This window comes from Triturus cristatus, chromosome 7 (genome assembly GCF_964204655.1).
Source record: "Triturus cristatus chromosome 7, aTriCri1.1, whole genome shotgun sequence".
Taxonomy (NCBI): domain Eukaryota; kingdom Metazoa; phylum Chordata; class Amphibia; order Caudata; family Salamandridae; genus Triturus; species Triturus cristatus.
Window position 1 is genome coordinate 1,376,005,398 of NC_140590.1, and position 26,480 is coordinate 1,376,031,877.

The following is a 26,480-nucleotide window of genomic DNA, read 5'->3' on the forward strand; positions in this document are numbered from 1 at the left end:
CATTTTCAGGGGTCCTTATCTACCGTCCGCCTGGACAAAGCTCCACCTTCATAGACTCGCTATGAGATGCCTTAAGCCAGCCACTTCTCAAATACGCTAATTTTACAATGCTAGGGGATTTCAATCTCCATTTGGAATCCAAAGGTTCTCCTGGTGCAGATTCCTTCAGTTACACGGACAGAGGTTCTTCTTGTTGTCCAGGAGCAATACAAATTGTAGGGGTTTCAGCACAGATATTTATACCCCAAAAGTCTTTGTTCTCAGAAGCTACAAGTCACTGAACCCAGCCAGAACCAGTTCTGCCCAGCCCTGGAGCACTTTGTTTACCAGGCTGCATCCTTCCTTTCAGAAAGAGGGGGTCTGCCCTCAGACGCACAGTGGGAGGTGGAGCAAGCATTCACCTTGCCAGGCACAGCCCCATTCAGGTCAAGGAGCTACCCCTCCCCATACTCCAATGCAGATCTCTCTATTCAACCCAGGTCTGACCCAGCCTGCCCTGTCCCTACAAAACCAGACAGCCAATACACATAACAGCAGAGCACACTGGAAGGCTTAGGCAAGAAAATACCTACTATTTAAAAGTGGTATTTTCAAACACGGAATATAAAAATAAACTTCACTAAAAGATGTATTTTAATATTCTGAGTCCAGGCATACTAAATTTGTTTTTCTACCATGTTCTTTGGATCAGTTAGGACTATAGAATGTAATAGTCAAACTGCCCATTCTGGCCTATGGAGAACAGGTAGCCTTACAGTAGTGAAAAACGAAATTGGGTGTGATTCCCTACCAGGACATACTACACACATCAGAGCATGTCCTACCTTACACATACAATGCACCCTACCATAGGGTGACTCACATGATGCCAAAGGAAGGTTCAGGGGCTGGGAAGTGGGTGCACTTCACAGCCAAGATGGCAGTTCTGGACTGCACGCAGACTCTGCAGTGGCAGGTCTGAGACACACTTTACAAGCGTGTGAGACCGGCCTCACGGCGTGGCCCTCTCCATCATCCAGCCAACCTGCAACCACCCTCAAGACACGACACCTCCGACTCCGGCTGCCCCAGCCACCCCCGATCCGCGGGCCGGCCAGAGGCCTGACAGACTCAACACCCTACCACGCATGCCCAACCGAGGGAGCGGGAACCCTCGAGCCAGACCCAGAGGCGCCAGCCCAGTCACACCTCGGGTCACCTTCCCCGGGAAGACTCAATCGGCCACCAGGCCCCTGGGGAGCAGGCGCCTCCCCTACCGAGCGTCTGGGGTCCCTCCCAGACCCACCTGAAAAGACCAAAGAAGTGAGCGGCAGGAAATCCCGCCGAACCCCCTCCGTCACCCCAGTCCCCCCTCTGCGAGCACTCCGGACTTCAAAGAACCAGCGGAGTATAACAAGGGGTGCCGGAGAAACAAGGACAGAGAAGACCTGGAACCATCTGAGCCTGCTGACGCTGTCGCGGCTCCTGAACGCTGAAGTCACCTGGGCCTGCTGAGTGACTCGCGGCCCCTTGCTATTGAACCATCTGAGCCCTGCGGACGAGGTCGCGGCTCCCGAACACTGAACCACCTAGGCCTGCTGAGTGACTCGCGGCCCCTTGCTATTGAACCATCTGAGCCCTGCGGACGAGGTCGCGGCTCCCGAACACTGAACCACCTAGGCCTGCTGAGTGACTCGCGGCCCCCAGCTATTGAACCATTTGAGCCCTGCGGACGAGGTCGCGGCTCCCGAACACTGAACCACCTAGGCCTGCTGAGTGACTCGCGGCCCCCAGCTATTGAACCATCTGAGCCCTGCTGACGGAATCGCGGCTCCCGAACTCCGACCACCTGTGCCTGCTGAGAGACTCGCGCCGCTCCCCTTGAGGACGACTCGGTAAGAGATCGCCCAGAGACACGACACCCTCCAGCTCGAGGATTGTGAGCTTCCGCAGGGTATTTCGCAGAGACACTATCTTGAAAGACTGTCCCGCTACCCCCATTCCCCCCGACGGATTTGTGGTACGTTGTGCCACTGCTGTACTACTTGCCTTTTGGATCATAAAGATCCCTTGAAATCATCGATAAAAGAACCTATCGTCCTACAAAGAATACGTGTGGTGTCACTCTGTTCGTAGTGCATCTCAGGGTGTGCGCGCCTGGTTCGGCTTACTGGGGAGAGGTGGGTCAAAGGGGTGGGCAAGACGTGTATCGAACCCCCCTCCGGCGAACGCCTTTCCAACATTTGGTGGCAGACGACGGGATCCGAGCCGACACCGAAAGAGAGCATGCAGTGAACGACTGACGCACTACCAAACAGAGATGGAAGGAGAAACCTCCCTGGGTGCCGCAGGTACCGAAGTAAGCTCACCGTTCCGAGAGGATCAATTGGACTATTACACGCATAGAGAATTAAAACAGTTTTGCAAAGACCTTGGCATCGCTACCACCGGACTAAGCACAAAGGAAGACTTCCAGAAAGTACTGAAAGCCTGGGTCGAGACGGGGGCGCCCCCGACCCAAACGGAAGGGGATTCTACCTATGAACCACCAAGCATCCCGGCGAGAAACAACGGGCCAGAGGGGAACCTGGCCCCCGAGGAACTAGCGGACCGAGAGAGAAGCCGCAACCACGAACTTGAACTGGCAAAACTAAAAATCGAGGGAGAGATAAAACTGGCAGAGAAGAAGTTAGCCGTCGAGCAGTTACGGCTACAAGGGGAACTCGAAGAGAAGAGACTCCAAAGGGAGCACGACGAAAAGAAACTCCAGCTAGAACATGAACGCGGCCTGAAGGAGATTGAGTGGCGGGCTAGAAACGAAAAGTCGCAGCCACCCGGGAATCCACCGTCCGCTCCCACCGGGGAAACCAAAGTTCAGATCCCCAAGGATGTGGTAAAGGAGTATTATAAGAACGATGATATCCAGCAGTGGTTTAAGGCCTACGAAGTCGCCATGACCTCTCACCGAGTCCCGCAAAAGGATTGGGGGGCTGGCCTATGGGGCCGGTTCTTAAGCGAAGGAAGAGACACTCTGCTAGATCTGCCCTCCACGGTCATGAACTCCTACAGCCACATGAAGGAAGCCCTCGTGGGCCGGTACGGACTCACCCCCGAAATGTACCGACAACGGTTCCGAGATTGCAAGAAGATACCGGGCACCACGTGGGTAGAATACGTGAACTTTTACAGCCGAGCCTTGGACGGGTGGATCAAGGGCAGCAAGGTCTCCACCTTCGAAGAACTGTTCGATCTGATTGCCTGGGAACATTTAGCGGCCAATTGCTTTATAGAACTGCGCCAGCATCTCCTGGACAGTAAACTCACCGACCCTCGGAAGCTGGCCGCTGAGGCTGATCGTTGGGTAAACACCCGGGCCACCCGGGGCCCCGTGGGGGACTACGGCCGCCACAGTCAGGGTCCCCCCCGCCAGAGGGGCGGAGGGAACCACAGCCGACCAAGAGACTTCCCCGGGGGGTCCTCAACCAGCCCCCCCCAGCAGCCCACCAGCGGCGGGTTCGGCACCGTCCCCAGCAAGCACCGGAGCCCCAGGACGACCAGGTCCACGAGCTAGGATCACCTGCTTCCGCTGCCAGCAGCCCGGACACTACGCCAATGACCCACAGTGTCCCCAGTATCAGCGAACCACAACGACCAACCCCACGGCCCGGCAGATGGCCTCCGTGGCTCTGGGGGAAGAGATGGAAGACTCCGAGGAATGGGAACCGGCGGCCATGGCCCTGGTCTCCCTTGGTGATCGAGAAATGGTCCCCGGGACACCCTTGCCCGCCAACACAGAAAAGTACCGACAGCGGGTGACCATCAATGGCCACCGAGTCGAGGGCCTTCGCGACACCGGGGCGAGTGTCACCGCGGTCCACCGCAGCCTAATTTCAGAAGACCAGATCCTAACCGGGGCCCTCTGTCTGGTCGTATCCTCCGACAATTCTGAGAGCCTCTGCCAGATGGCGCTGGTGCCCTTCGAGTGGGGAGGGTCTCCGGAGAACTGAAGGTAGCGGTCCGGACCTCGCAGCCCGTAGACTGCCTCCTGGGCAACGACCTGGAGAGTTCCCCGTGGGGGCAAGTGGAACGAAGAGCCCACCTGGAGATGATGGGCCTACCCGAATGGGTCTGCGCCACCACGCGCTCCATGACCGCACGAGTGCCTCCCTCCAAGGGCAGTGAAGCCCTCTTACCGAACACTATCCCCGAGAACCGGAACCCCCTCCGGGTCCTCCACGTGAACCGTCTCAAGCCCCACTTTGTAAGGACGGAACTAAGTTTGCTACTGGCCACCGATGATGGGGCGGAAGAAGACACCGAACCCCTGCCCGATCTCCTGTGCACGAAAGAACTGGACGGTTCCGTGGAGGGGGTGAAACTGTCGGCCACCCTCACTCCCCAGCAGGCCGACGACTGCCGCCAGCTGCTCAGACAATTTGCAGACCTCTTCTCTCTCATTCCAAGGGTTACCGACTGGTGTGTCCACGATGTGGACACCGGCGACAGCCCGCCTGTGAGACACCGAGCCTACCGGGTGCCTGACCGGGTCCGCACCTGCATCAAGACCGAGGTACAGAAGATGCTCACCCTGGGAGTAATCGAACCCTCCGACAGCCCCTGGGCCAGCCCGGTGGTTCTGGTCCCGAAGGCGGCTTCCCCAGGGGTCGCCCCCGAACTAAGATTCTGTGTGGACTATCGGGGGCTCAATGCGGTCACCCGCGCAGACGCTCACCCTATTCCCCGAGCCGACGAGCTCATCGACCGCCTGGGGGCCGCCCGGTTCCTCAGCACTTTCGACCTGACCTGCGGATACTGGCAGATTGCTCTCACGGAAGGAGCGAAAGAGCGCTCTGCCTTCTCCACGCCAGATGGCCACTACCGCTTCAGGGTCATGCCGTTCGGGATGAAAAACGCCCCAGCCACGTTCCAGCGGTTGGTGAACAAGGTCCTGGTCGGACTCGAGGAGTTCAGCGCAGCGTACCTTGACGACATCGCTGTATTCAGCTCTCAATGGCACGAGCATCTCCAGCACCTCCGACAAGTACTAATGGCCCTGCGCCAAGCCGGACTAACCGTGAAGGCCAGCAAATGCCAGCTCGGGCAAGGTTCCGTGGTCTACCTGGGGCATCAGGTGGGCAGCGGCCAGGTCGCCCCTCTCCAGCCGAAGATAGACGCCATCAAGTCCTGGGAGCCCCCCACCACGCAGACAGAGGTTCGGGCCTTCCTGGGCCTTACGGGGTACTACCGGAGGTTCATTAAAAATTATGGTAGTATCGCAGGGCCCCTCGCGGAGTTGACCTCCAAAAAGCTTCCGCAGAAGGTGCAGTGGACCACCCCGTGCCAGCAGGCGTTCGACGCCTTGAAGACCGCCATGTGCACCGCTCCCGTACTCAAGGCCCCCGACTACTCCCAAGAGTTTGTGGTCCAGACCGACGCATCCGAACACGGCATCGGGGCCGTGCTCTCGCAGTTCGACGACAAGGGCATTGATCAGCCCATAGCCTTCATCAGCCGAAGGCTGCTGCCGAGAGAGCAGCGTTGGAGTACTATAGAGCGAGAGACCTTTGCCGTAGTCTGGGCCCTCAAGAAACTGCGGCCCTACTTGTTCGGAACCCATTTTCGAGTACAGACGGACCACCGGCCCTCGCAGTGGCTAATGCGGATGAGGGGGGAGAACCCCAAGCTACTACGATGGTCCATCTCTCTCCAAGGGATGAATTTCACTGTCGAACATCGGGACGGATCATGCCAACGCCGACGGCCTGTCCCGGTTCTTCCGCTTCGGCGAGGAGAACCCCCCAGTGGATGGGTAGTTCTCCACGCCTTTCAGCTGGGGGGGACGCGTGTGAGACCGGCCTCACGGCGTGGCCCTCTCCATCATCCAGCCAACCTGCAACCACCCTCAAGACACGACACCTCCGACTCCGGCCGCCCCAGCCACCCCCGATCCGCGGGCCGGCCAGAGGCCTGACAGACTCAACACCCTACCACGCATGCCCAACCGAGGGAGCGGGAACCCTCGAGCCAGACTCAGAGGCGCCAGCCCAGTTACACCTCGGGTCGCCTTCCCCGGGAGGACTCAATCGGCCACCAGGCCCCTGGGGAGCAGGCGCCTCCCCTACCGAGCGTCTGGGGTCCCTCCCAGACCCACCTGAAAAGACCAAAGAAGTGAGCGGCAGGAAATCCCGCCGAACCCCCTCCGTCACCCCAGTCCCCCCTCTGCGAGCACTCCGGACTTCAAAGAACCAGCGGAGTATAACAAGGGGTGCCGGAGAAACAGAAGACCTGGAACCATCTGAGCCTGCTGACGCTGTCGCGGCTCCTGAACGCTGAAGTCACCTGGGCCTGCTGAGTGACTCGCGTCCCCTTGCTATTGAACCATCTGAGCCCTGCGGACGAGGTCGCGGCTCCCGAACACTGAACCACCTAGGCCTGCTGAGTGACTCGCGGCCCCTTGCTATTGAACCATCTGAGCCCTGCGGACGAGGTCGCGGCTCCCGAACACTGAACCACCTAGGCCTGCTGAGTGACTCGCGGCCCCCAGCTATTGAACCATCTGAGCCCTGCGGACGAGGTCGCGGCTCCCGAACACTGAACCACCTAGGCCTGCTGAGTGACTCGCGGCCCCCAGCTATTGAACCATCTGAGCCCTGCTGACGGAATCGCGGCTCCCGAACTCCGACCACCTGTGCCTGCTGAGAGACTCGCGGCGCTCCCCTTGAGGACGACTCGGTAAGAGATCGCCCAGAGACACGACACCCTCCAGCTCGAGGATTGTGAGCTTCCGCAGGGTATTTCGCAGAGACACTATCTTGAAAGAGTGTCCCGCTACCCCCATTCCCCCCGACGGATTTGTGGTACGTTGTGCCACTGCTGTACTACTTGCCTTTTGGATCATAAAGATCCCTTGAAATCATCGATAAAAGAACCTATCGTCCTACAAAGAATACGTGTGGTGTCACTTTGTTCGTAGTGCATCTCAGGGTGTGCGCGCCTGGTTCGGCTTACTGGGGAGAGGTGGGTCAAAGGGGTGGGCAAGACGTGTATCGAACCCCCCTCCGGCGAACGCCTTTCCAACAAAGCTGCTTCTGTGGGTGGCGCAAACCAGCGCTGCAGGCCCACCAGCAGCATTTGGTTTACCAGCCCTGGGCACACACAGGCCATGCTACTATGGACTAACAGGTAAACCAAATAAGTCAATCATGGAGATACCAATTCACATGTCATATTTACACAGGGAGAATTCGCGATGTGGCACTGAATGGCAGTGGCCAGGCGACCAGAGCATCTAATACCAGCAACAACAGAGGAGATAACAGCGAAAAATGGAAGGGAGACCCACGCCAATGGTGCCAGGTCTCACAGTACTAATACAGGCACGGGCCGCAGATCACAAAAACTAACTCCTCATGGGAGCTCCCTCAACTGGGCCAACCAACACCTGGTCTTTGAAAAATTCCTAAAAGGGCCAACCAGCCACAGAAATGGCTAATGCTGCGCTATATAAAACACCTTCAAGCAATGCAACATAACGTTCAATGCTTTCTGCAGACTTCCTACAAACTGCACTCTTAGACGAACTGCTTTTAATCACATACACAACTGATTTCTGGCACTGTGTGCTGTAATGTGGCCTAGGTGGCTAGTGTTGTGATGTATGTGAGGTACAGAGCACAACTCTGTTGTTCTATAGCTGGGCCAATGTGTGAATGTGATGGAGTGCTTGAATGAATCTGAGGCACTGGTAAAGACTCGGGATGCAGCTCAGTCCATCGTTATTTTGCACACCAGCATGGACTGCTCCTATTGCAGAAGTATCATGACTGATCTGCATATGGCTGGGTCTACTCTTAGCTGGAGTTACTGCTAGTGGCTGAGATTAATGTAAACACTCTATCCATCACTTTTGTGAATTTTTAATGCACGAATGCAAAGCAAACGAGTGAGTGACATGACGCTTAATTATTAGACGGTATCTCTAGATGGACAAAAGGTATGAGTGCAGTGTGGCCTATGTGGTAAGTTTACAGTGACAACAGTGTATACAGAGGCTGCTCAAAATCCTCTCGCCACAACTTCTCAGCTGCACATACACGTAAGTGCAAGCAAGATGCAGTATTGCATGAGGTACTTCCGCTTTTGGAGTGGTCACATTAAATCTGGGCAGAAGTAGTGATCAGAGGGTAGTGGCCCTTCCCTTGGGAGGTGTGATCTTAGGTTAACTATAGTGTGCAAACTAGAGCCCACCTATGAGCGGTGGGTGGAACCAATAGGAACGCACAGTGATACATGACCTACTCACTTGGGATTTTGCGCTGTTAATTTAGTTAAAATAAAATCTGTTTCATCTACTTTTAGCTAAAGTACGGTTACCGCGTGCCCTGCCCTCGATTCAAACAATGCCAGACTACACACACCACGATCTGAAATCACAGCCCAAACCAACATCTCTTTGTGACACCGGCCTCGCAAACTATGTTCTACGGTAGCGGGTACCAAGAACACCTGCATTTCTAGTGTGACTATGTAACGGCGCCATTTTAAAGCATAGATCTCTGCCAGCTGTGGTCTGGCAGCGCCCGCTGCTCTGTGGATAAACACAAACTGGGTTAGCGCGGCAGCGGAGAGCAATTTGCTGTGTCCTGTTTTTTCAGTCAGATAAAGACAAACGGGGAGAGGGTCAGCTGTGGCTCCTCGTCGAGGGAGCAGGACTGGAGCCTGACCAGCCGGGTCCCGGACGCCAGAGTCTAAGGTGGATGGAGGTGTTTCGGGCTCCCGCTCACAGCCCTCTGCTCTGCTGGAAATAGTGGGTGCGGAGCTCGAACACCAAGCGTGGCGCCCCTGCATATTAAATTAAGGCAAGCGCCGTGGTAGAACATAAAGCACAAAAGTTGCAGAAAATATCAAAAGTAAAAGCATCGCTTTACGAGAGCACTTTTAAAGATTACGGTAGTAACGTGCCAAATGCCTCCAACAAAGCAGTACAAAAGGGGGTGGTGATGGACGGAGCATCAGAACCAATCAAACACTCACACCCAGTCAACAGATCTGGGTTTGATCCATCACCGTTCTTTAGCCCACTCTGCCACCCCAGTTCAGACATGGCCATATGCAAATCAGTCTGACCCTGTGCCTCATGGGAACAGTCCAGCCCGAACTGCCAAGCCATGCCTTCCCTGGACCGGAAACAAGCTTCCTAGGACCAGTTTCTGGCATTTCAGCTGTCTTCAGCCAGGCTTGCTTGAATCCAGTGGCAAAGTGAGCAAGGGACTCACGTCTGAGCATACCCTGCCAACTTATGGCGAACAAAGCGGTACAAAAGGGGGTGGTGATGGACGGAGCATCAGAACCAATCAAACACTCACACCCAGTCAACAGATCTGGGTTTGACCCATCACCGTTCTTTAGCCCACTCTGCCACCCCAGTTCAGACATGGCCATATGCAAATCAGTCTGACCCTGTGCCTCATGGAACAGTCCAGCCCGAACTGCCAAGCCATGCCTTCCCTGGACCGGAAACAAGCTTCCTAGGACCGGTTTCTGGCATTTCAGCCGTCTTCAGCCAGGCTTGCTTGAATCCAGTGGCAAAGTGAGCAAGGGACTCACGTCTGAGCATACCCTGCCAACTTATGGCGAACAAAGCGGTACAAAAGGGGGTGGTGATGGACGGAGCATCAGAACCAATCAAACACTCACACCCAGTCAACAGATCTGGGTTTGATCCATCACCGTTCTTTAGCCCACTCTGCCACCCCAGTTCAGACATGGCCATATGCAAATCAGTCTGACCCTGTGCCTCATGGGAACAGTCCAGCCCGAACTGCCAAGCCATGCCTTCCCTGGACCGGAAACAAGCTTCCTAGGACCGATTTCTGGCATTTCAGCCGTCTTCAGCCAGGCTTGCTTGAATCCAGTGGCAAAGTGAGCAAGGGACTCACGTCTGAGCATACCCTGCCAACTTATGGCAAACAAAGCGGTACAAAAGGGGGTGGTGATGGACGGAGCATCAGAACCAATCAAACACTCACACCCAGTCAACAGATCTGGGTTTGACCCATCACCGTTCTTTAGCCCACTCTGCCACCCCAGTTCAGACATGGCCATATGCAAATCAGTCTGACCCTGTGCCTCATGGGAACAGTCCAGCCCGAACTGCCAAGCCATGCCTTCCCTGGACCGGAAACAAGCTTCCTAGGACCGGTTTCTGGCATTTCAGCCGTCTTCAGCCAGGCTTGCTTGAATCCAGTGGCAAAGTGAGCAAGGGACTCACGTCTGAGCATACCCTGCCAACTTATGGCGAACAAAGCGGTACAAAAGGGGGTGGTGATGGACGGAGCATCAGAACCAATCAAACACTCACACCCAGTCAACAGATCTGGGTTTGATCCATCACCGTTCTTTAGCCCACTCTGCCACCCCAGTTCAGACATGGCCATATGCAAATCAGTCTGACCCTGTGCCTCATGGGAACAGTCCAGCCCGAACTGCCAAGCCATGCCTTCCCTGGACCGGAAACAAGCTTCCTAGGACCGGTTTCTGGCATTTCAGCCGTCTTCAGCCAGGCTTGCTTGAATCCAGTCGCAAAGTGAGCAAGGGACTCACGTCTGAGCATACCCTGCCAACTTATGGCGAACAAAGCGGTACAAAAGGGGGTGGTGATGGACGGAGCATCAGAACCAATCAAACACTCACACCCAGTCAACAGATCTGGGTTTGATCCATCACCGTTCTTTAGCCCACTCTGCCACCCCAGTTCAGACATGGCCATATGCAAATCAGTCTGACCCTGTGCCTCATGGGAACAGTCCAGCCCGAACTGCCAAGCCATGCCTTCACTGGACCGGAAACAAGCTTCCTAGGACCGGTTTCTGGCATTTCAGCCGTCTTCCGTCTGAGCATACCCTGCCAACTTTGTTCGCCATCAGTTGGCAGATTATGCTCAGACGTGAGTCCCTTGCTCACTTTGCCACTGGATTCAAGTAAGCCTGGCTGAAGACGGCTGAAATGCCAGAAACCGGTCCTAGGAAGCTTGTCCACCTAATGTCACCTGTCCAGGAGTGTGCTGCAGAGTGGCTCTGGAGGTCTAATAGGTATAACTGGCAGTAGCTTTTGAAGCTGGGGAGGAGGGGGGGGGGCTCTAAGAAGGCTGGGGTGTCATCACACTAGTGTCAGGTTCCTCTATGTGTGCTGGAGGCAAGCCCTTTGAAGTGAAAGTGGAGCAAGGGCCAGCTCCATCGCCACAGGATGGCCCATCCTGCCCACACCTACCAATCTTCTGGGTGACTGACTGGCAGGAAAACACAAACCACAACAGCAGAGCCAATCAAAGTCATGTGACCCATACCTCTGGTAGAAAGCACAAATGGGTAGGACAAGAAAATGGCAGCTTTCTTAAGGTGACATTTTCAGAATTGCGACTTAAAATTTGACTTTACCATTAAAGAGTATTTTAAATTACAACTCATTTGATGCATTCCACAAAGGTAAACTTAGGCCTGAAGTCCAAGTTTTGACCTGAAGTCTAAGGTTAGACTTTAGGTCTAAAGGTTAGACTTTAGGTCTAAAGGTTAGACTTTAGGTCTAAAGGTTAGACTTTAGGTCAAAGTTTATCCTTGTGAATCAAGCCTCATATTTCTATCTGCCCCCAATCAAAAGTTATAACGTATTAAATGTAATAAGATAACCCAGCATTAGTCAATGGGAGAGATAGGCCTTGCAACAATGAAAAACAACTTTAGGATTTTTTTTACCGCTAAGACAAGTAAAACTTAAACCCACATGTTCTACTTTTTAAATACAATGCAACCTGCCTTATGAGCCTTTACAGCCTACGTTATTAGTGGTGGTTTGTATGTATTAAAAGTGAAGGTTTAGGCCAGGAAATGTTTTATTTTGAAAAGGTCGAAATGGCAGCGTAAAAGTGCACTACAGGCTGGAGTGGCAGACCTGAGACAGGTTTTAAAAGGCTAGTTCAGTGGGTGGCATAATGAGTGCTGCAGTCCCACAAGTATCATTTAATAATTTACAGGCCTTGGATAGATGTAGTACAATTTACTAGGGACTTACAAGTAAATTAAATATGCCAATTATCGGTAGGCCAATTGTATCATGTTTAAGGGAAAGAGCACAAGCACTTTAGCACTGGTTAGCAGGAAAAAATTGTGCCGTCTTCATGCCAACAAAAACGGGTTCAGCAACAGAAAACAAAATCTGAGGGCCAGGTTGAACAAAAGTCATAAGCACTGAAGTGTCCCACCCAGATCTCCGATTATAGAAAAATAGTCAGTACTCTAAAAGTAACTAGGAAATATTGCTCAAACCTTTCTTTATAGAGGAAAATTAAAGGGAACGCAGAACAATGCCAACAGGCATAATGCACAAACTTGTGCCTTTAGGAGCCTCACTATTCCTCCTGTATCCCACCATGCCCCAGATGCTAGTTAATGTTTAGGGAAATAATAGAATTCTGGGGAGGAGGAATGGTTGCTTAGAAATTTGATGAGGATTCACCTGTAGGAGAACTAGGAATACATATGAAAAAAATGTCCTTCTCTTCCAGGGGATCCTCACTAATATTCATAAGCACGGAACAGAATTAAAAGCTCATCCAAATAAATTCTGCGAATAAGAAGAAAAATATAAACAGCTCTCAATGTCACCCAAAGAAAATTCACAAAGTGGCTTGCTCCACTTCGGCATCTGCTCTTGATTCTGATTTCAAACAATATTGCCTCGTAAAGTTATGATTGGATCTCTAAGTAGCAGCTTTACAAATCTCTGAAATGGACACATTTCGCAATACGGCCATTGTAGTCGCCTTTCCCCAAGCTGAGTGTGCCTTAGGCTTACCAAGGAGAGGCTTGATGACTAACTAGTAACACAATTTAATTCAAGAAATGATCCAATTAGAAATGAACTGCTTTGATGAGGAAAGACCAGTTCTCACTGGACCATAATTTACAAATATATGGTCAGATTTTCTGATACCTTTTGTTTTGTCTGGATAGCATTTCAGAACACTTTACACACACAGTGACTGAAGAGCCCTTTCCAGTGGACTGGAAGAGTCTGGGAAAAAGGTTGTAAGGAAACTGTTTGATTTACATGAAAACGTTGCACAAAACTTTGGGAGGCTTCGCATTACCCCTCCATCACAGCCTGTATTTCATTGACTGCACATAGAAGTAATACCCACCAGGAAAGTTGTCTTTCATGATAGAGTTGCCTTGTGTACTGGTTCAAAAGATGGACCCATCAATTTTGACAGCACAAATGTTCAATTCCTGTATCAGAGAAGGAGCAAGAGTGTGAGGAAAACCTGTTGATGCACTCTAAGAAATCCTTCACTACTGGTATTATACAGAACAAGGTTTGTTATGGAGATTTCCTATATGCAGTGATCGCTGCAAGGTGTACATTTATAGATGTAAATTAGAGGCCAGACCTTGCCAGATGTAAAATGTACGGAATATTCACCTCTGCTAGGCATCTAGTAGGGTTATAGATATTTTGTATATATCAAATGAATAATCTCTTTCACTTAAATGCACATGATGTTCTAGTAGGACCTCTTTCAAAATCACCGTACAGTCTTGTAGATCTGAACGTCCTTACTGCAAGAATTGAAGAGCCAAACTGCTAAGCTCCATGATGATGGGTTGGGGTGTGCGATTTAGGCCCTGAACTTGTACAGTAGATTTGGTCTGCATGGTAGGCTCTTGTGTGGCCTTCTGCCAGGTGAAGATCTGTGAATCACCACTGGTGTGTCCATTCCATGGGCTACAAGTATCATTCTTTCTGTAAAATATAGCAGCTTGATCAATACTGCTAGAATCAGTGGAATGGGGGGAAAAGTTAATACTGAGACCTCTTGCCAACAGCTATTTCCAAATGGTGTTAGTGTCCAGGGACAATGTTCTTGAATGTGTCCCTTTCCTACCTGTTCAGACAATATACTGTGGTTGTATTGTCCATCTGAACAAGGGTATTCATCCTGAACAAAGGGAAGAATGATTTCGGAGCTACATGGACATCTCTTTGAAACAGTTTAATATGGAAGGATTTTTCCTTCTCTGACGCTGCACCTGCAGATGGTTCATGTGAGCACCCCATCCTAGTAGTGATGCTTCTGTCACTAGGGCCTGCGATGGAATGACTTGATGAAAAAAAGACTCTCTTCAGAAGGTTGGTTGCTCGACACCACCAACTAAAATGACTGGAGTGCTTCTTGGTATAGCGTAAATCTTTCCTCCCAGCTTCCCAATTTCTGGTGTTATTGGTCTTCCAGGAACTGCTGTAAGTCTCATATGCAGTTTTGCATTCCGAACTACTAATGTTATGTTATGCAATCTTTATTTCAGCTTTAAGCCATAAAAGACAGAAAGCAAATTATGAACATAAAAAATAAACAGAATATTATATCGAAATCCATTAATAAAATATCATCCTTCTCAAAATCCATTAAAACATTAGGAACGTTAAAAGGCATCTTAAAAATTAGATTGACACAACTTCACATAATGATTATCAACATGTAAGATTGGTTTATATTTGGACAGTAACTCTCAAATAGGCAGTTTAAAAAGTAAATATCACCGAGTATATCCTAACAAATTATATAAATACTATTTTTACCAGACATTAATAATCAAATATTGAGAACAGGCTCTTCTTAGTCTTAAATCTTAAAGTGCGCGTGCCATTTTTATACTAATAATACCATTTGTGATCCTAAGTGATGTTATCAACTGGAGCGGGTAGAATGAACTTATTCCTAATACACCATATTGCGAACAAATATTTTGACACTGCAAATACAATATGGTTTGCGTCAGTTTGGAGTGTTCTCAAAGTCTCCATATGCTGGGCGAACGCCAGGTTCCTACAAATAGTTATAATCCATTTTGACCTGGCCAATCTGTACCTTGGGCAAAAGAACATGCCGTGGCCACGGTTTCAGTAGACCCGTCATAGGTCGGACACACCTGATCATCTCCACTGTAGGAAGATGTCCATTTATGGGTGAAAGCATGCAGGGGTAGTGACCCATTTCTAAACAGTAGGTACAGCTATCTAGCAAGATTGGGCTTCACCTCATTCATGAACATTTCTGCTTTGGATAGGGCCTTATGCTGTAGGAACCCATCAGTCAATGCACCCTTGGATGGACTTGCAAGTAAACTGTCTAATTTTAGATTTTTGAAACTTTCCTGTAGGTCTCTTGATGTATGCGTACATGTTCCCTCTGGGTTATCCCATAACCTGCATTTTCCCAATTTGCTCAGTGTATATCTGATATGCCTCTGTCAGTGCAGATCACCGCCCCCCTACATATCCATTAGCTCTTTTAGCCCTTGGCGATATGTGTGCAGTTCTGGGGTGGCCATATCGTTCTCCAATGTAATATGGGCTTAATGGCAATTCCTTCCACAATGGGCATATCTAGCCTCAGTGGTGTGCTGGTTAGTAAGATAAATAGCTGCCTCAAGAACCTATTCTCCGTCATGGTCAGTGTATTAACTGTCTTATGTCCCCAGAGCTCTGCTGCATATAATGTTGCACCCGGGGCCTTGAGTTTATAGATTTGCATTATTGGGGAAATGGGTTTATGAAAGGACCCCATGAATAATTTCAACAGGCCTCCATTATGTCGCTCGAGGGCAAGTCTACTTTTGGAGATATGTGCTAGCCAATCCATATTTTCACTCACGGTGATCCCCAAGTACTTGAATGAAGGAACCTGCTCAAGAGAGGTCCCGTTTAAAGGGGGTTTAGCTCATGTAGAGCAGCATGGGTAAATACTATGTAGTTTTTCTGGTAAATGTTTATTTACAAACCCCTAAGTATGCAATAACTATTGAATTGGTTCAGGATCTTCAGGAGGCCCATGGGAGATTTGGAAATGAGCAAAGTATCATCCGCAAACATTAAGGCAGGCACCTTAATTTTATCCAGGTAGAGGGCATCATTGTCTCACTGATTCAAATAGGGGACAAGACAATTGAAGGCTGTTGGGACTAATACATACCCTTGCCTTACTTCTCTGGTTACATGAAAGGGGTTAGTGACTTTCCTCAGCCTGCCACTAAGGACCTGAGCATAGTTCTGCTCATGTAGTCTTTTTATAATTGCACAAAGGTAGGTTGGAGCTCCCATATCAGCCAGGACTTGCCATAAAATTGTTCTTGGTACCAAGTCAAGTGCTGATTTCAAATCAACAAACACCATATAAAGTCTGACTTTCTCCAAGGTGACAGTTTTCCAGTGGAGAAGTTGTAATCTAAAAACCTGATCAATGGTAGAGGGAGCGTTATGGAAACCAGCCTGCAGGGGGGCTAGAATTTCCTTTACATCCATCCATTCTGGCAATCTTCCCAGCATTATTCTACTACGTCTTTGGACAATATTAATAAGACGGATGAATATAATTGGATGGGGACAGAGGACAGCCTTTCTTAAAAATCAGTATTATCACAGCCCCGCCCAAGAGTGGCTTTAAAAAGTACAAAAAAGTAAGGTCCCCACATCGATGTTGGACAAATATAAATCACCAGGTGTTCTATCAATGACTGGAGCTTTGTTAGGTGATATTTTTTTAATAGCCAAAGATACCTCATGACTGGTAATGGGAGGATATTCCTCATTATCGGCTGACTCCCCTTAATCTACTATAAGTTGCTTCCCTGTCAGGACTGAAGTGGTACTGGAGTTGCTTACGGTATACAATTTTGAGAAGTGCTCTATCCAAGTATCTGCTTCTATGTTATTTTCTATGGGGGCAATGCCTTCTCTTTTCTCCGTAGCTATGATATTCCAAAAGCAGGAATGATCATTACACTTAACTGCAGCTAGGAGAGATTTCCATCTGCCTTAGTCACAGAACTTTTTTGCAGTGGTGGTTATCTTTTTTATAAGCAGCTCCCATGTCTTGTATTTTTGTCCTGTCTTTGACCTTGATTGCATTAGGAAGGGCACATTTTACTTCTCTGCAAGTGTTGTTATATTAAGATGGTGGCTTCCTCCGGGTGGCCCTATTTTTGGATTCAGTGTTAAATATATCTTTAAGACAATCCAAGAGTTTTAATAGAATCTCGCTGTTCTTTGCTCCAGAGGCGTCCAGGTCCTGGGTCAGATCCATGTTAAGTAGTTCACAGAGGGCCTTTCCCACCATATGGTAAATGGTTTTCATTGTGTCCCTATTCTGCTTAATGACACTCCATTTGATACTCCATCTATTTGTGGTCAGTTGGAGCCTATTATCAAAATGGTCAGGACTGTTGCCTGGTGGCTTAGGTGTAGGCAAGTTAAGTTCTAAAGAGAGCGCATTGTGGTTACTATTGATTTTCTCCACTATTACCATATCATTAATGTGAGGCCAAAGTCGAACATCTGCTAATATGTAATCTATTAAACTAAAAGACCCAATGCGGTTGAAGGTGTGATGCCCCCCTCACCCTGTCCTCCACCCCATCGGAAGGAGTTCTGCCGTTGCATGCATGGATGCTTTGGTTTAAAGTTGTAGCATTCATTTGAAGTGCCAGCGGGGACTATTTTTTAATGGGTGGTAGCATCAACTCAGAGACTCCCCATATTTGTTCTTCCTGCAAGATTGTGTCATTAGAGTTAGCATCTAATGGCTCAAACTGACATTTAAAATCGCCACCCACCAACTTAAAAGACCCCCTTGGCAAGGTTGCCATGTGTGCAACTAGCCGCTCCACGATGGATGATTCCCGCCCATACCCCATGGATCTAGAATAAAATGTTGTAGATGTAGACATCGTTTGCTTGGGAATGTGAAGTGGACACAAGGGATGCCATCAGAGGCTATGTATACCTGTTTAACTGAGCACCCAAGGTGAGATCCTACCCCAGGTGATTAGGCCCCCTGAGGGTCTGCCCCTTCCCTTCCCACTAGCTATGGTCTTTTTACTATAAAAAGTGAGTCCAGCTTTTTGAATTTGCATAGTCAGCAAGGTTTCTTGTAATAAACATGCATCATTGCACTCTATAAATTGGCCCCACTCCATGCAATAAAGTTTAGAGGCTAACCCAGCAACATTCCATGAGTACCCTCACTAATCGTTTTGGTTGGTCCATAATTCTGTTTGCCTGCTCAAGGAATTCTGGTTTATTTGTATGGCTGAATTGGATTGCTCTAAATTTATATTAGGGAGTGCACCAAATGGGAGCTCATGGGCTGAATCTGTGGACAACTGGCTAGAAGCTACTATTAAATCCCTGCCTCAAATAAGGTGGTTGTCCCTTCTATATCTGATACTATATCTCTTCCCCCAAGGCAGATGCTAGATTGTCCAATCTCTTTGTTACAAAATCAACCGACCATTCCAATGGGTCAAACCTGTTTGAGACAGGAATAGTAAAATTCCTATGCACTTGTGTTGGCTATCATAGGCTTGGGAATTATTTACTGGGTATTTGGGGTTAAAATTGTGGTGGCCCCTGTTGGGGAAAAAAAATCAAGGTTTGTAAAAGTAACCTAGTAGCAAACATACAATGTTTGTATTTTAGTCCTTCCTGTGCATATCGCAAAACAATCTTTGCACAATGTCTGGGCTTCTAAAGTTAACAATAATACAGTCCCCTGTCCGGTTCACCCTTCTCTTCCCAATCCAATCGACTGTGTGGACCAGAAGAATATTATGTGCCAGTGATAGGGGAAATTTCCTATTCATACTAAGGCAGTTCAGACACTGGTTTAATAACTCCAAGTGTGACTCCAGCTGGACTTCTCGCAATTCTGGAGCGCTAAATATTATATATGGGCAAGATTTAGGGGGTAGGTCAATGACCGGAGGTTTTTGGGGTTTCCCTTGGTTGCCCGTTCTTGGGTGTTCATTACTGACTTCCCTCCCGCAGGCCCGAGTCTCCAACTGATTTTCAACTGTTCGCTGGGCAGAGACTATTGTTGTCGTATTTGGTGACGTTGTGTTTGGTAACAGGATAAGGCAGTGCAACCAGAGCTCCCACAATTGCTTCGCAGAACAGAACCTCTGCGGGGCCTGACTGTGTCTCTTTGAGTATCATTTTCCCCTCCACCCACCACATACACTTGTGGTGTCAGATTTGCACAGGTTTTTGGAACTTGTTCAATGGATAATAAGCATGCCAGTATTGGAGACAACTCTGCACTCAAGATTTTCTTTGACCTTTCCTGCTAGCTCAGCCACTATTTGAACCATCCAGCAGGGCCAATGATCTGGGCCACCTCCAGTTAGATCTGTAGGTGTTTTTGCCATTTGTGTGGAAGTGGACGAATTAGACGCAGTAACACTTTTTGACCCCTACTTCGCTGTCTTTGTATACCCGCTTCGAAGAACCCTCTTCCTTCTTTTCCCCACAAACCTCATAATTAGATGAACCATGTGGGACTTGGGATTGAGATTCCATGACCTCCGTTGGCCCAATCGCGCCGAGCTCTTGAGTAGTAGTTATATCCTCAGAATCAGACACGTTTAATCTAGATGATATTGGCATTCCTGCAGGTGCTCCTTTGTGCGCAAAAAAGTAATGAGAATTAATTCCTGTCCATTTTTGGTGGGAAGGAACTTCCTACACCACAAGCTTCTAAACTAATCTGTTCATCTGCTTTTGAAGCAAATTCCGATGAAGTTAAAAGGAATTCTTTGGTGGTACAGTTGGTAGAGGACACATACTTAAGTAAATAACAATTCCAAAATTATTTAAAACACATTTGTCTCTTGTTATATTCTGCCCTCATGCAAATGATTTGTGATACGTCCCTCCACCAGAGTGAATAAAGAAGAGGAGGGAAGTAAGACTTCATTCCTTTGGTGGGAGGTTTTCCTGAAGCTGCCGAGGTCTGCCCACCCTCCTTTGATTTTGATTGGTCTTCTCTGGTGGAAATGCTGCCTTGGTTGTTGCTGTTGTTGTGGCTGCCACTGAGGTTTTTAAACTCTCTGTGGGAAATACTTCCTTTAATAAGGCTTATGTGTCTCTAGTATTCTTTTTTCTGTCTCTAGACAGATTGCCTTTACGGTATTAATATCGGACTTCATGCTCATCATCTCATCATCTGTGTGTGATCCAAATAACAAATTGTGTCTGCTAATTGAGGATTTTCTGTTGTGCATCGGGTTTCAACCCTGTAAGGCATAACTAGAAACTGCACCTAAGACAAAACCTATGAGCACATAATTCAGAGGTACCTGCTACAACTTTAATAACTTGGTTGGACACTAGCATTATCTTCTGAAGAATCTCTTGAAAATCTTGCCTGTTCTCTCATGGCAGTTTTTCTGTAAATATCTATAAAGAGTTCCATAGACATCTGTTGAAGAAGCCTAGCAAGGCTGTATGTAGCACTTGCTGTCTTCATGCCTGTGTCTGCTTCATGCCCAGTTCCCTTCCGATAATGGCCTACATCTTGCCCTGTGATGTAAGTTCTCAATAATTATCAACATAGTAGTGGTAGTGGTCAGTACAGGAATGTTGGGTTTGCTGCTCCCTTTACTAATACCTAATTAAAGGTATTAATGTTATCCATAGGCAATATTCTTGCAAATGGAGAGTCAGCTAATGGAGGAGAAAAATTCCTGATAGAGGAATGGCCCGATGTATAGAATGACCATGAAGGGAGGCGACCACGTCTCCTAGAGGTCCACTTAGAATTTTATGTCTCACTATTGTGGCTAGAGCACTTTGAAAGAGAATGAGACATCATGCAGGCTCTAGATCGAATGCATGATCTTCTTTTACATGGAGTCTCTTTAGATGCAGGCGCAGGTGGCACCAGCGCTACCCGAGGGACCACTGGTGACTTCAGCCCCTGTGGTGACGTTCAAAGTAGTGGAGTAGAAGGTAGTGCTGGTGATGAATGTGGAGAGTTTGAACTCCGTGTAGAAGGAGTAGGTGAAAAATTGACCACAGCATACCATGTCTAGTGGGAGAGTACTTTTTTGAATATTCAGAAGATCGTAGCACTCTTCTCATTTTGAGGCGATAAAGCCAATCCATTGAAAGCCTTAGTTCTGAAGTAGATCCAGAATGTGGTCTTTAGTTTTGACGCTGGTAGTATTAATGTTGATGGAGAGCGTCTCTTAGGAGTTAACCTTGAGGGAAGAGACACCAATGTCAAAGACGGTTTCAATGTCAACTTACTGTGTCTTCTCAACGTCGAGTACTTCAACCTCATGGATGCCCCAGTCTGGGCGGCGATCATTTTGTCAACACTATCTGGTCTTGATATTGAATGGGAGCATTATCTTTTTTCGTTTCTTCTATGCTACTTAGATCTACCTCTTGGGTAGTCCCTTGAGCATGCGGAGGGTGCGGAGGGTGCTGAGGTGGATGGTAAATCTTCTCCTCACACATTGAAACATCCCAAAGCTGCTTCCTGGAGTCTCTCCTGTAGATTGTGCTGCCTGATTTTCTGTCTGTCCTTTAAAGTCCTCCTGGATATCTTCAGAGTGTCCTAAATTATCAAGGTGGTGACCCTCTGGTAGAAATATCAAACAGAGTTCATGGTGTTCTGACTGGGCTTTTTTCTTAGCAGAGGCAGAGAACTTTATTTAAACTTTACTTATTCTATTTCCAACTTTCACAATATATAGCAACAATATTACATTTGATTAACACATTTTGGCACAGTAGCTGTGCCACATATTGATCAAGCAGAATAATACGTTTCAAGACTCCTACTTATTCTCTTTCACCTCCAAAGAACCTGGAGACATCTCTCTTTTATATGGTTTACGTTTCATTGTCTCTAGGCTCATCTGTATCTAGCACCTGTACAGCAGTGCTGCTGTTTCCTGGTAGTCCCCCATCCCGTGCCAGGGAACATGTGTTCTCCAGTGTCCCCACACTTTCTCGAATTTGCTCGGGCACCCCGACCCATCATATAAAAAGTGAAGTCATTCGGACTGGAAAATAAAAAGGATTACAGTCAGGAAACAGGTGAAATACTTCCTAGTTCTGAAGGAAATCAAGTAAGATAGTTTAAAACAACTTCAAAAGACTTTTGAAGTGAAAACGACAAAAAAGCAGAGCTCAAACCTTCACTGTTCCAGTTGTAAGGTGCAGTGAAGTATAACTAACCGAAATTTGGCCTCTGGGGGATGATGGAACACAGGAGGAAGAGTGAGGCTCTTAAAGGCATAGTGCATGTTTTTTGGCTTTTTCTTGAGAAGACTGCCTGTTAGCATTGTTCTGCATTCTCTGATTTATCATTAAGCAGTTAACTGATAGAGTTTTACTGATGTTGAAAGTACATGTTTCAGTCTGCTTGTTAGAATGTTATACTGATATGGATGAGAATGATATGCGATAAGTCCTTCATTCTGTTTATTTCTAAAGGAAATGCTTCACGTGCTACAGCTTTGATTCAATCAAAATGGCTTCAGGTGTACAAAACTGTTGTCATACATACAAAATTCCTAAAAGGAGTATACCCCCAGCAACAAATGAGTTACATTGTGACTAAAATCTGTTACCATCCTTCATATGTTTTACTTTTTGTGACCCTTAAAAACAGGCTTTCACTACAACGCAGTTCAAAGTGGTGGGGGGTGGGTGGGGGGGGGGTTGACACCGAGTATTGTAATGGCTGCCACAACATGCTGTCCACGTTGTGGCCAGGCCCCTTGGACCCCTGCACCCACACACCACTGACGGTCATGGTGTGTACATCCTAATCCCATATATATTTTTTTAATTCATTTTCAGGGTTCAGGAACATGTCCCTGAGTCTTGTAATGGCTGCAGCAACATAATATTCATGTTATGGCCAACTAATCATGATTGACTAGTCTGCTGAACATTATCTATTCCAAATTAGAAAAGCATACTTTCTGAGTAAAATTCTAACTTTTGTCAAATTTGGTGTAATTCCATTCAGCCATTTTTTCTGTAACGGACAGCAAAGATTCCTATGGGAAAATATATGAAATTACACATTTGGGCTGCCACCTTTTTTTCATGGGCAACACTTGACAGATCAGCGTGAAGGAGCCAAGGCAGATTCCATTTTTTTACGGAAAGTTTTTTGCAGATTTGTCAAAAGGTACCAGGGTTATTAGTGAAACAAAAATTGCTCTTCCTACATAAGCTCTTAACTTAACTACAGCTATTTAGTGATATATCGCCGCAGACACCCAAGAGGATATGCAGCATTTCGCCTGCAGCAACAATATGTTAGAAGAAAGATGAAATAAGTTTATTTCAAAACAGTCTAATGTTTACTGTCACTGTTAGCTTGCACAAGTTTCCTCTGTCTGTTTCCACTGTGAACAGTCTTAAAGTGGCAGTTTAGGCCCTCCAAATTTACACTGATTTTGCTCTCTGATGATTATGCAAAAACAGCTTCAGCCTTTACGCATCAATCTGTGGCATGAATTGTTTTTTCCCAAGGAGAACTATATTCTTAATTGCTATGTAAAATACTGGCTTTTAGCAGGAAGAAGAACTGCAATAACTGTCAGTTTGCTGAAAAGACAACACCCCCACTCAGAAGCTACAAAACACTTCAACAAGTCATTAGGGAACAGATTCAGAACATAAATCTTAATGTTTTATCGAAAATGCCAAGTGAAGTATGTCAGAACTGCTGTTGTTTCATGTAAAATGAGACATATCTCGTAAAATGATCCTTACCTGTAGCAGATACAACAGTGCTGGGGCAAACAAGGTGAGCGGATACAACGACTGGTATGTAGCTAAAGCCAGGAATACAGCACTAAGAATGGCACTGCCTATAAAAAAGTAGAAACCAACATCTTTGGTTAATTTAAAGGACATAAATGGTACCCACCTTAAACATTTGGTTATAAAGTAATGAATCGGGTAATTAATACTCAAAGTGCCCAGAGAGACAGATAAAATAAAGAAACAGTGGGTTGCTGCTTACATAATAAGCAGGAAGGACACGTTTCTCAATTGTAAAACTAGAATAGTTGTTTATTTCTTGAACACTGATAATCTGCACACTTTTTACAAGAACAAAAACTCTTTTTTTTTATTTTAAACTACCTTTAACCTACCCCTATCTAGCTCACAGTCATTTTCTTTAATTTGGACTATAGCTAGGAAAAGATAAACATGAAGTACCTTATAAAGTAACCTTATCAACCTCTATGGTCTTAGAAACATAGGAAAAAGGAAACACAATGCCCGTGTGGGCATTCTAAGCCTTCAGGCTGAAAATACAGGGAAAGAACTGCACTGTGCCTTTAAGGCTGCAGGTTGTGCTAGGTTTTCCGTTAAGGCACAGCATCACACAGTCTATCTCCAGTTAATCACGGGGCTCTCAAACCAACCAATCTCCTTATATTCAGGGAGGCAGGATGGATGTGCATTAATACAGCACAGATAGCCATGACAGAGAACTAGGGTAGCTGTAGGTAGCCGATTAACATATGTAGGTCAGAGGTACTTTTTTTTTTAGTTTTTTTTTTTTATATGGCTGCTTTACCCGGGGTTTAATGGGCTTTAGGCTTTGGCTGCATACATCTGTTTGCTTTTTGGTAGCACAATAAGATATATGAAGCTATATATCTTGTGACGGACTGTTTAGAAGGAAGTTACCCTATCACTATGGTCTTAGTTCACAAACAACTGATTGATGCCCTTAGCTCCCCAGTCTGTCCAAGTCAGCGTTTCTTAACATTTTGACTCCTGAGGACCCCCAATGAATCACCAATGGAATCCGGGGACCCCCACTGAATCACCACTGGAAGCAGGGAACCCCGCATAAGCAATTTCTATGATTCGAACCTCAAAGCAATACACAACATACAAATTATGAAATATTTTCTTGAATTCACAAATAAAGAACTAAACACATTTATTATTATTTTTTTTTAATGGAAAGGTTGGGGCGTGGCACAGTAGACTCCAGCATATCTCTGAGGTTTTACTCTTTTATGCATGCTATCTTTTTGTTGACACATACCAGTCCCTTTTTCGAGGCCACATGTCGTGCATAATAGATTCTGTTTTTTGGACTTCGGTTGCTTTCATGATTCAAGCCAACAGCAGCAACGTAATTTTTAGCTTCAAATTAAAAGAAATTATGTCTATATACGCTTAATTAGGCTACAAAAATGATTTAATTTTCTAAATAGCTGTGGACCACAGGCCTACAGGGGTCTGCAGACCTCAGTTAAGAACCACTGGTGAAGTATTACCTCAATGTTCTTTTAACATCTAGCCTGCAGAGTCCTCAGGTTAGTGATTTACTAGAAAGAGTTACATTTTTTGTTTAAATTGTGAAAACTACAGTTGGCTTCTTCTGTGCCTATATACTGGAAGTCTGCATCCCCTTCTATGTTGTGCTGCAAAAACTCTCTCTTGGGCCTTCCCAGAGTTATTTACAAATTCTGAGTAAACCTTTGTTTCGGTGCCTCAAGATGTGGTGCTTCAGCTGTGGATAGGACATTGGGACACGACCAGTCTTACAACAAATCCATTGGCTCTCGCAAGAGAATGGTACTGTGCATTTGACATATTGCGTGTTTATTAGAATGCATCCGTTGCTCACGCGCTTCTCTGGTACTTTTTAAGTTTATGTAGAAGGTTACCATTCATGTGTAATTCATGTAAAGAAAAAGCACTGTATGCAATTGAAATTGATGTAAGAGCAGAGGGTAATAGCAGTCTTGTGTTCTATTTAGTACAAAAGAGCTGTCACTCATGAGAGACTGCAGGACACCAAGAGAGCCTCCATTTGACCAGTCAAGCTGTGTGACAACAACATGATAATGTCTCTTTGTCTCATATCCCTTTCCACTTCTTCGCCTTCAGTACTGAGCACAGTTTAGGATGTGTTCAGCACTGTCAACGGGGGAGGAGACTGATGGGTTCCGCGTCGTTCCTGCAGCACGATTTGGATCTAAAGGTTAGTGGCAACTTGACTCTGGCACAAAGCAGTTTATCATCTACATGTTTTTGGGAGCACCTCCTGCATCTGCAAATAAATGTGAATATCTCTGCATTGTTGTGATATTACCAGATAAAACAAAACATCTGATTCACATCCTACATATTTTGAGGCTAGCCCCCTATTGTTTTGCTAGCCTCTATATTAGGCAATCATCATTTAAAACACGTCTGTAGAAACCACAGTAACATTTGCAAATAAGTTTACTCAGATTAACTCCAGATTGCACGGTGCCTCTTTTTGTTTCTCACACAGAAATTAAATCATACATGAACTTGCCCATTAAACTGGAAGAAAGGGAATGAGATGTCAGAAAATGGTACCTTTTATGGTGGCCAGGATGAAGAATGCAATGATGGCATTGTTGATGGCGCAGGTGGACTTGGCAACACAAGACAGCACTGTGAACGGGTTTAGGAGATAACTGGAAAGAAAAGCAGTTATTTAGAAACATTGTGTCCTGGAAAGAGGGACACTTAGAGATATTCTGAGACTGAAGAATTATAAAGCCTGAGAATTTAGGAAAGACCTTTTTCATTTCAGTTACACTCATACAATTGAGATACGCATTGTTCATCTGTAT

At 47.1% G+C, this 26,480-nt stretch overlaps 1 protein-coding gene across 2 annotated transcripts in view; it reads right to left on the bottom strand.

Annotated features, from left to right (window-relative positions):
• The window catches only part of PIGU (phosphatidylinositol glycan anchor biosynthesis class U), a 193,634-nt gene that overhangs the window by 42,074 nt on the left and 125,080 nt on the right, over positions 1–26,480 (bottom strand). For both annotated transcript variants that reach the window (XM_085619097.1, XM_085619098.1), the window contains exons 6-7: positions 26,221–26,321; positions 23,614–23,711 (exon numbers count right to left, since the gene is read on the bottom strand). In XM_085619097.1, the coding sequence (XP_085475223.1) occupies positions 23,614–23,711; positions 26,221–26,321 (199 nt within the window). The remainder of the gene's footprint in view (positions 1–23,613; positions 23,712–26,220; positions 26,322–26,480) is intronic.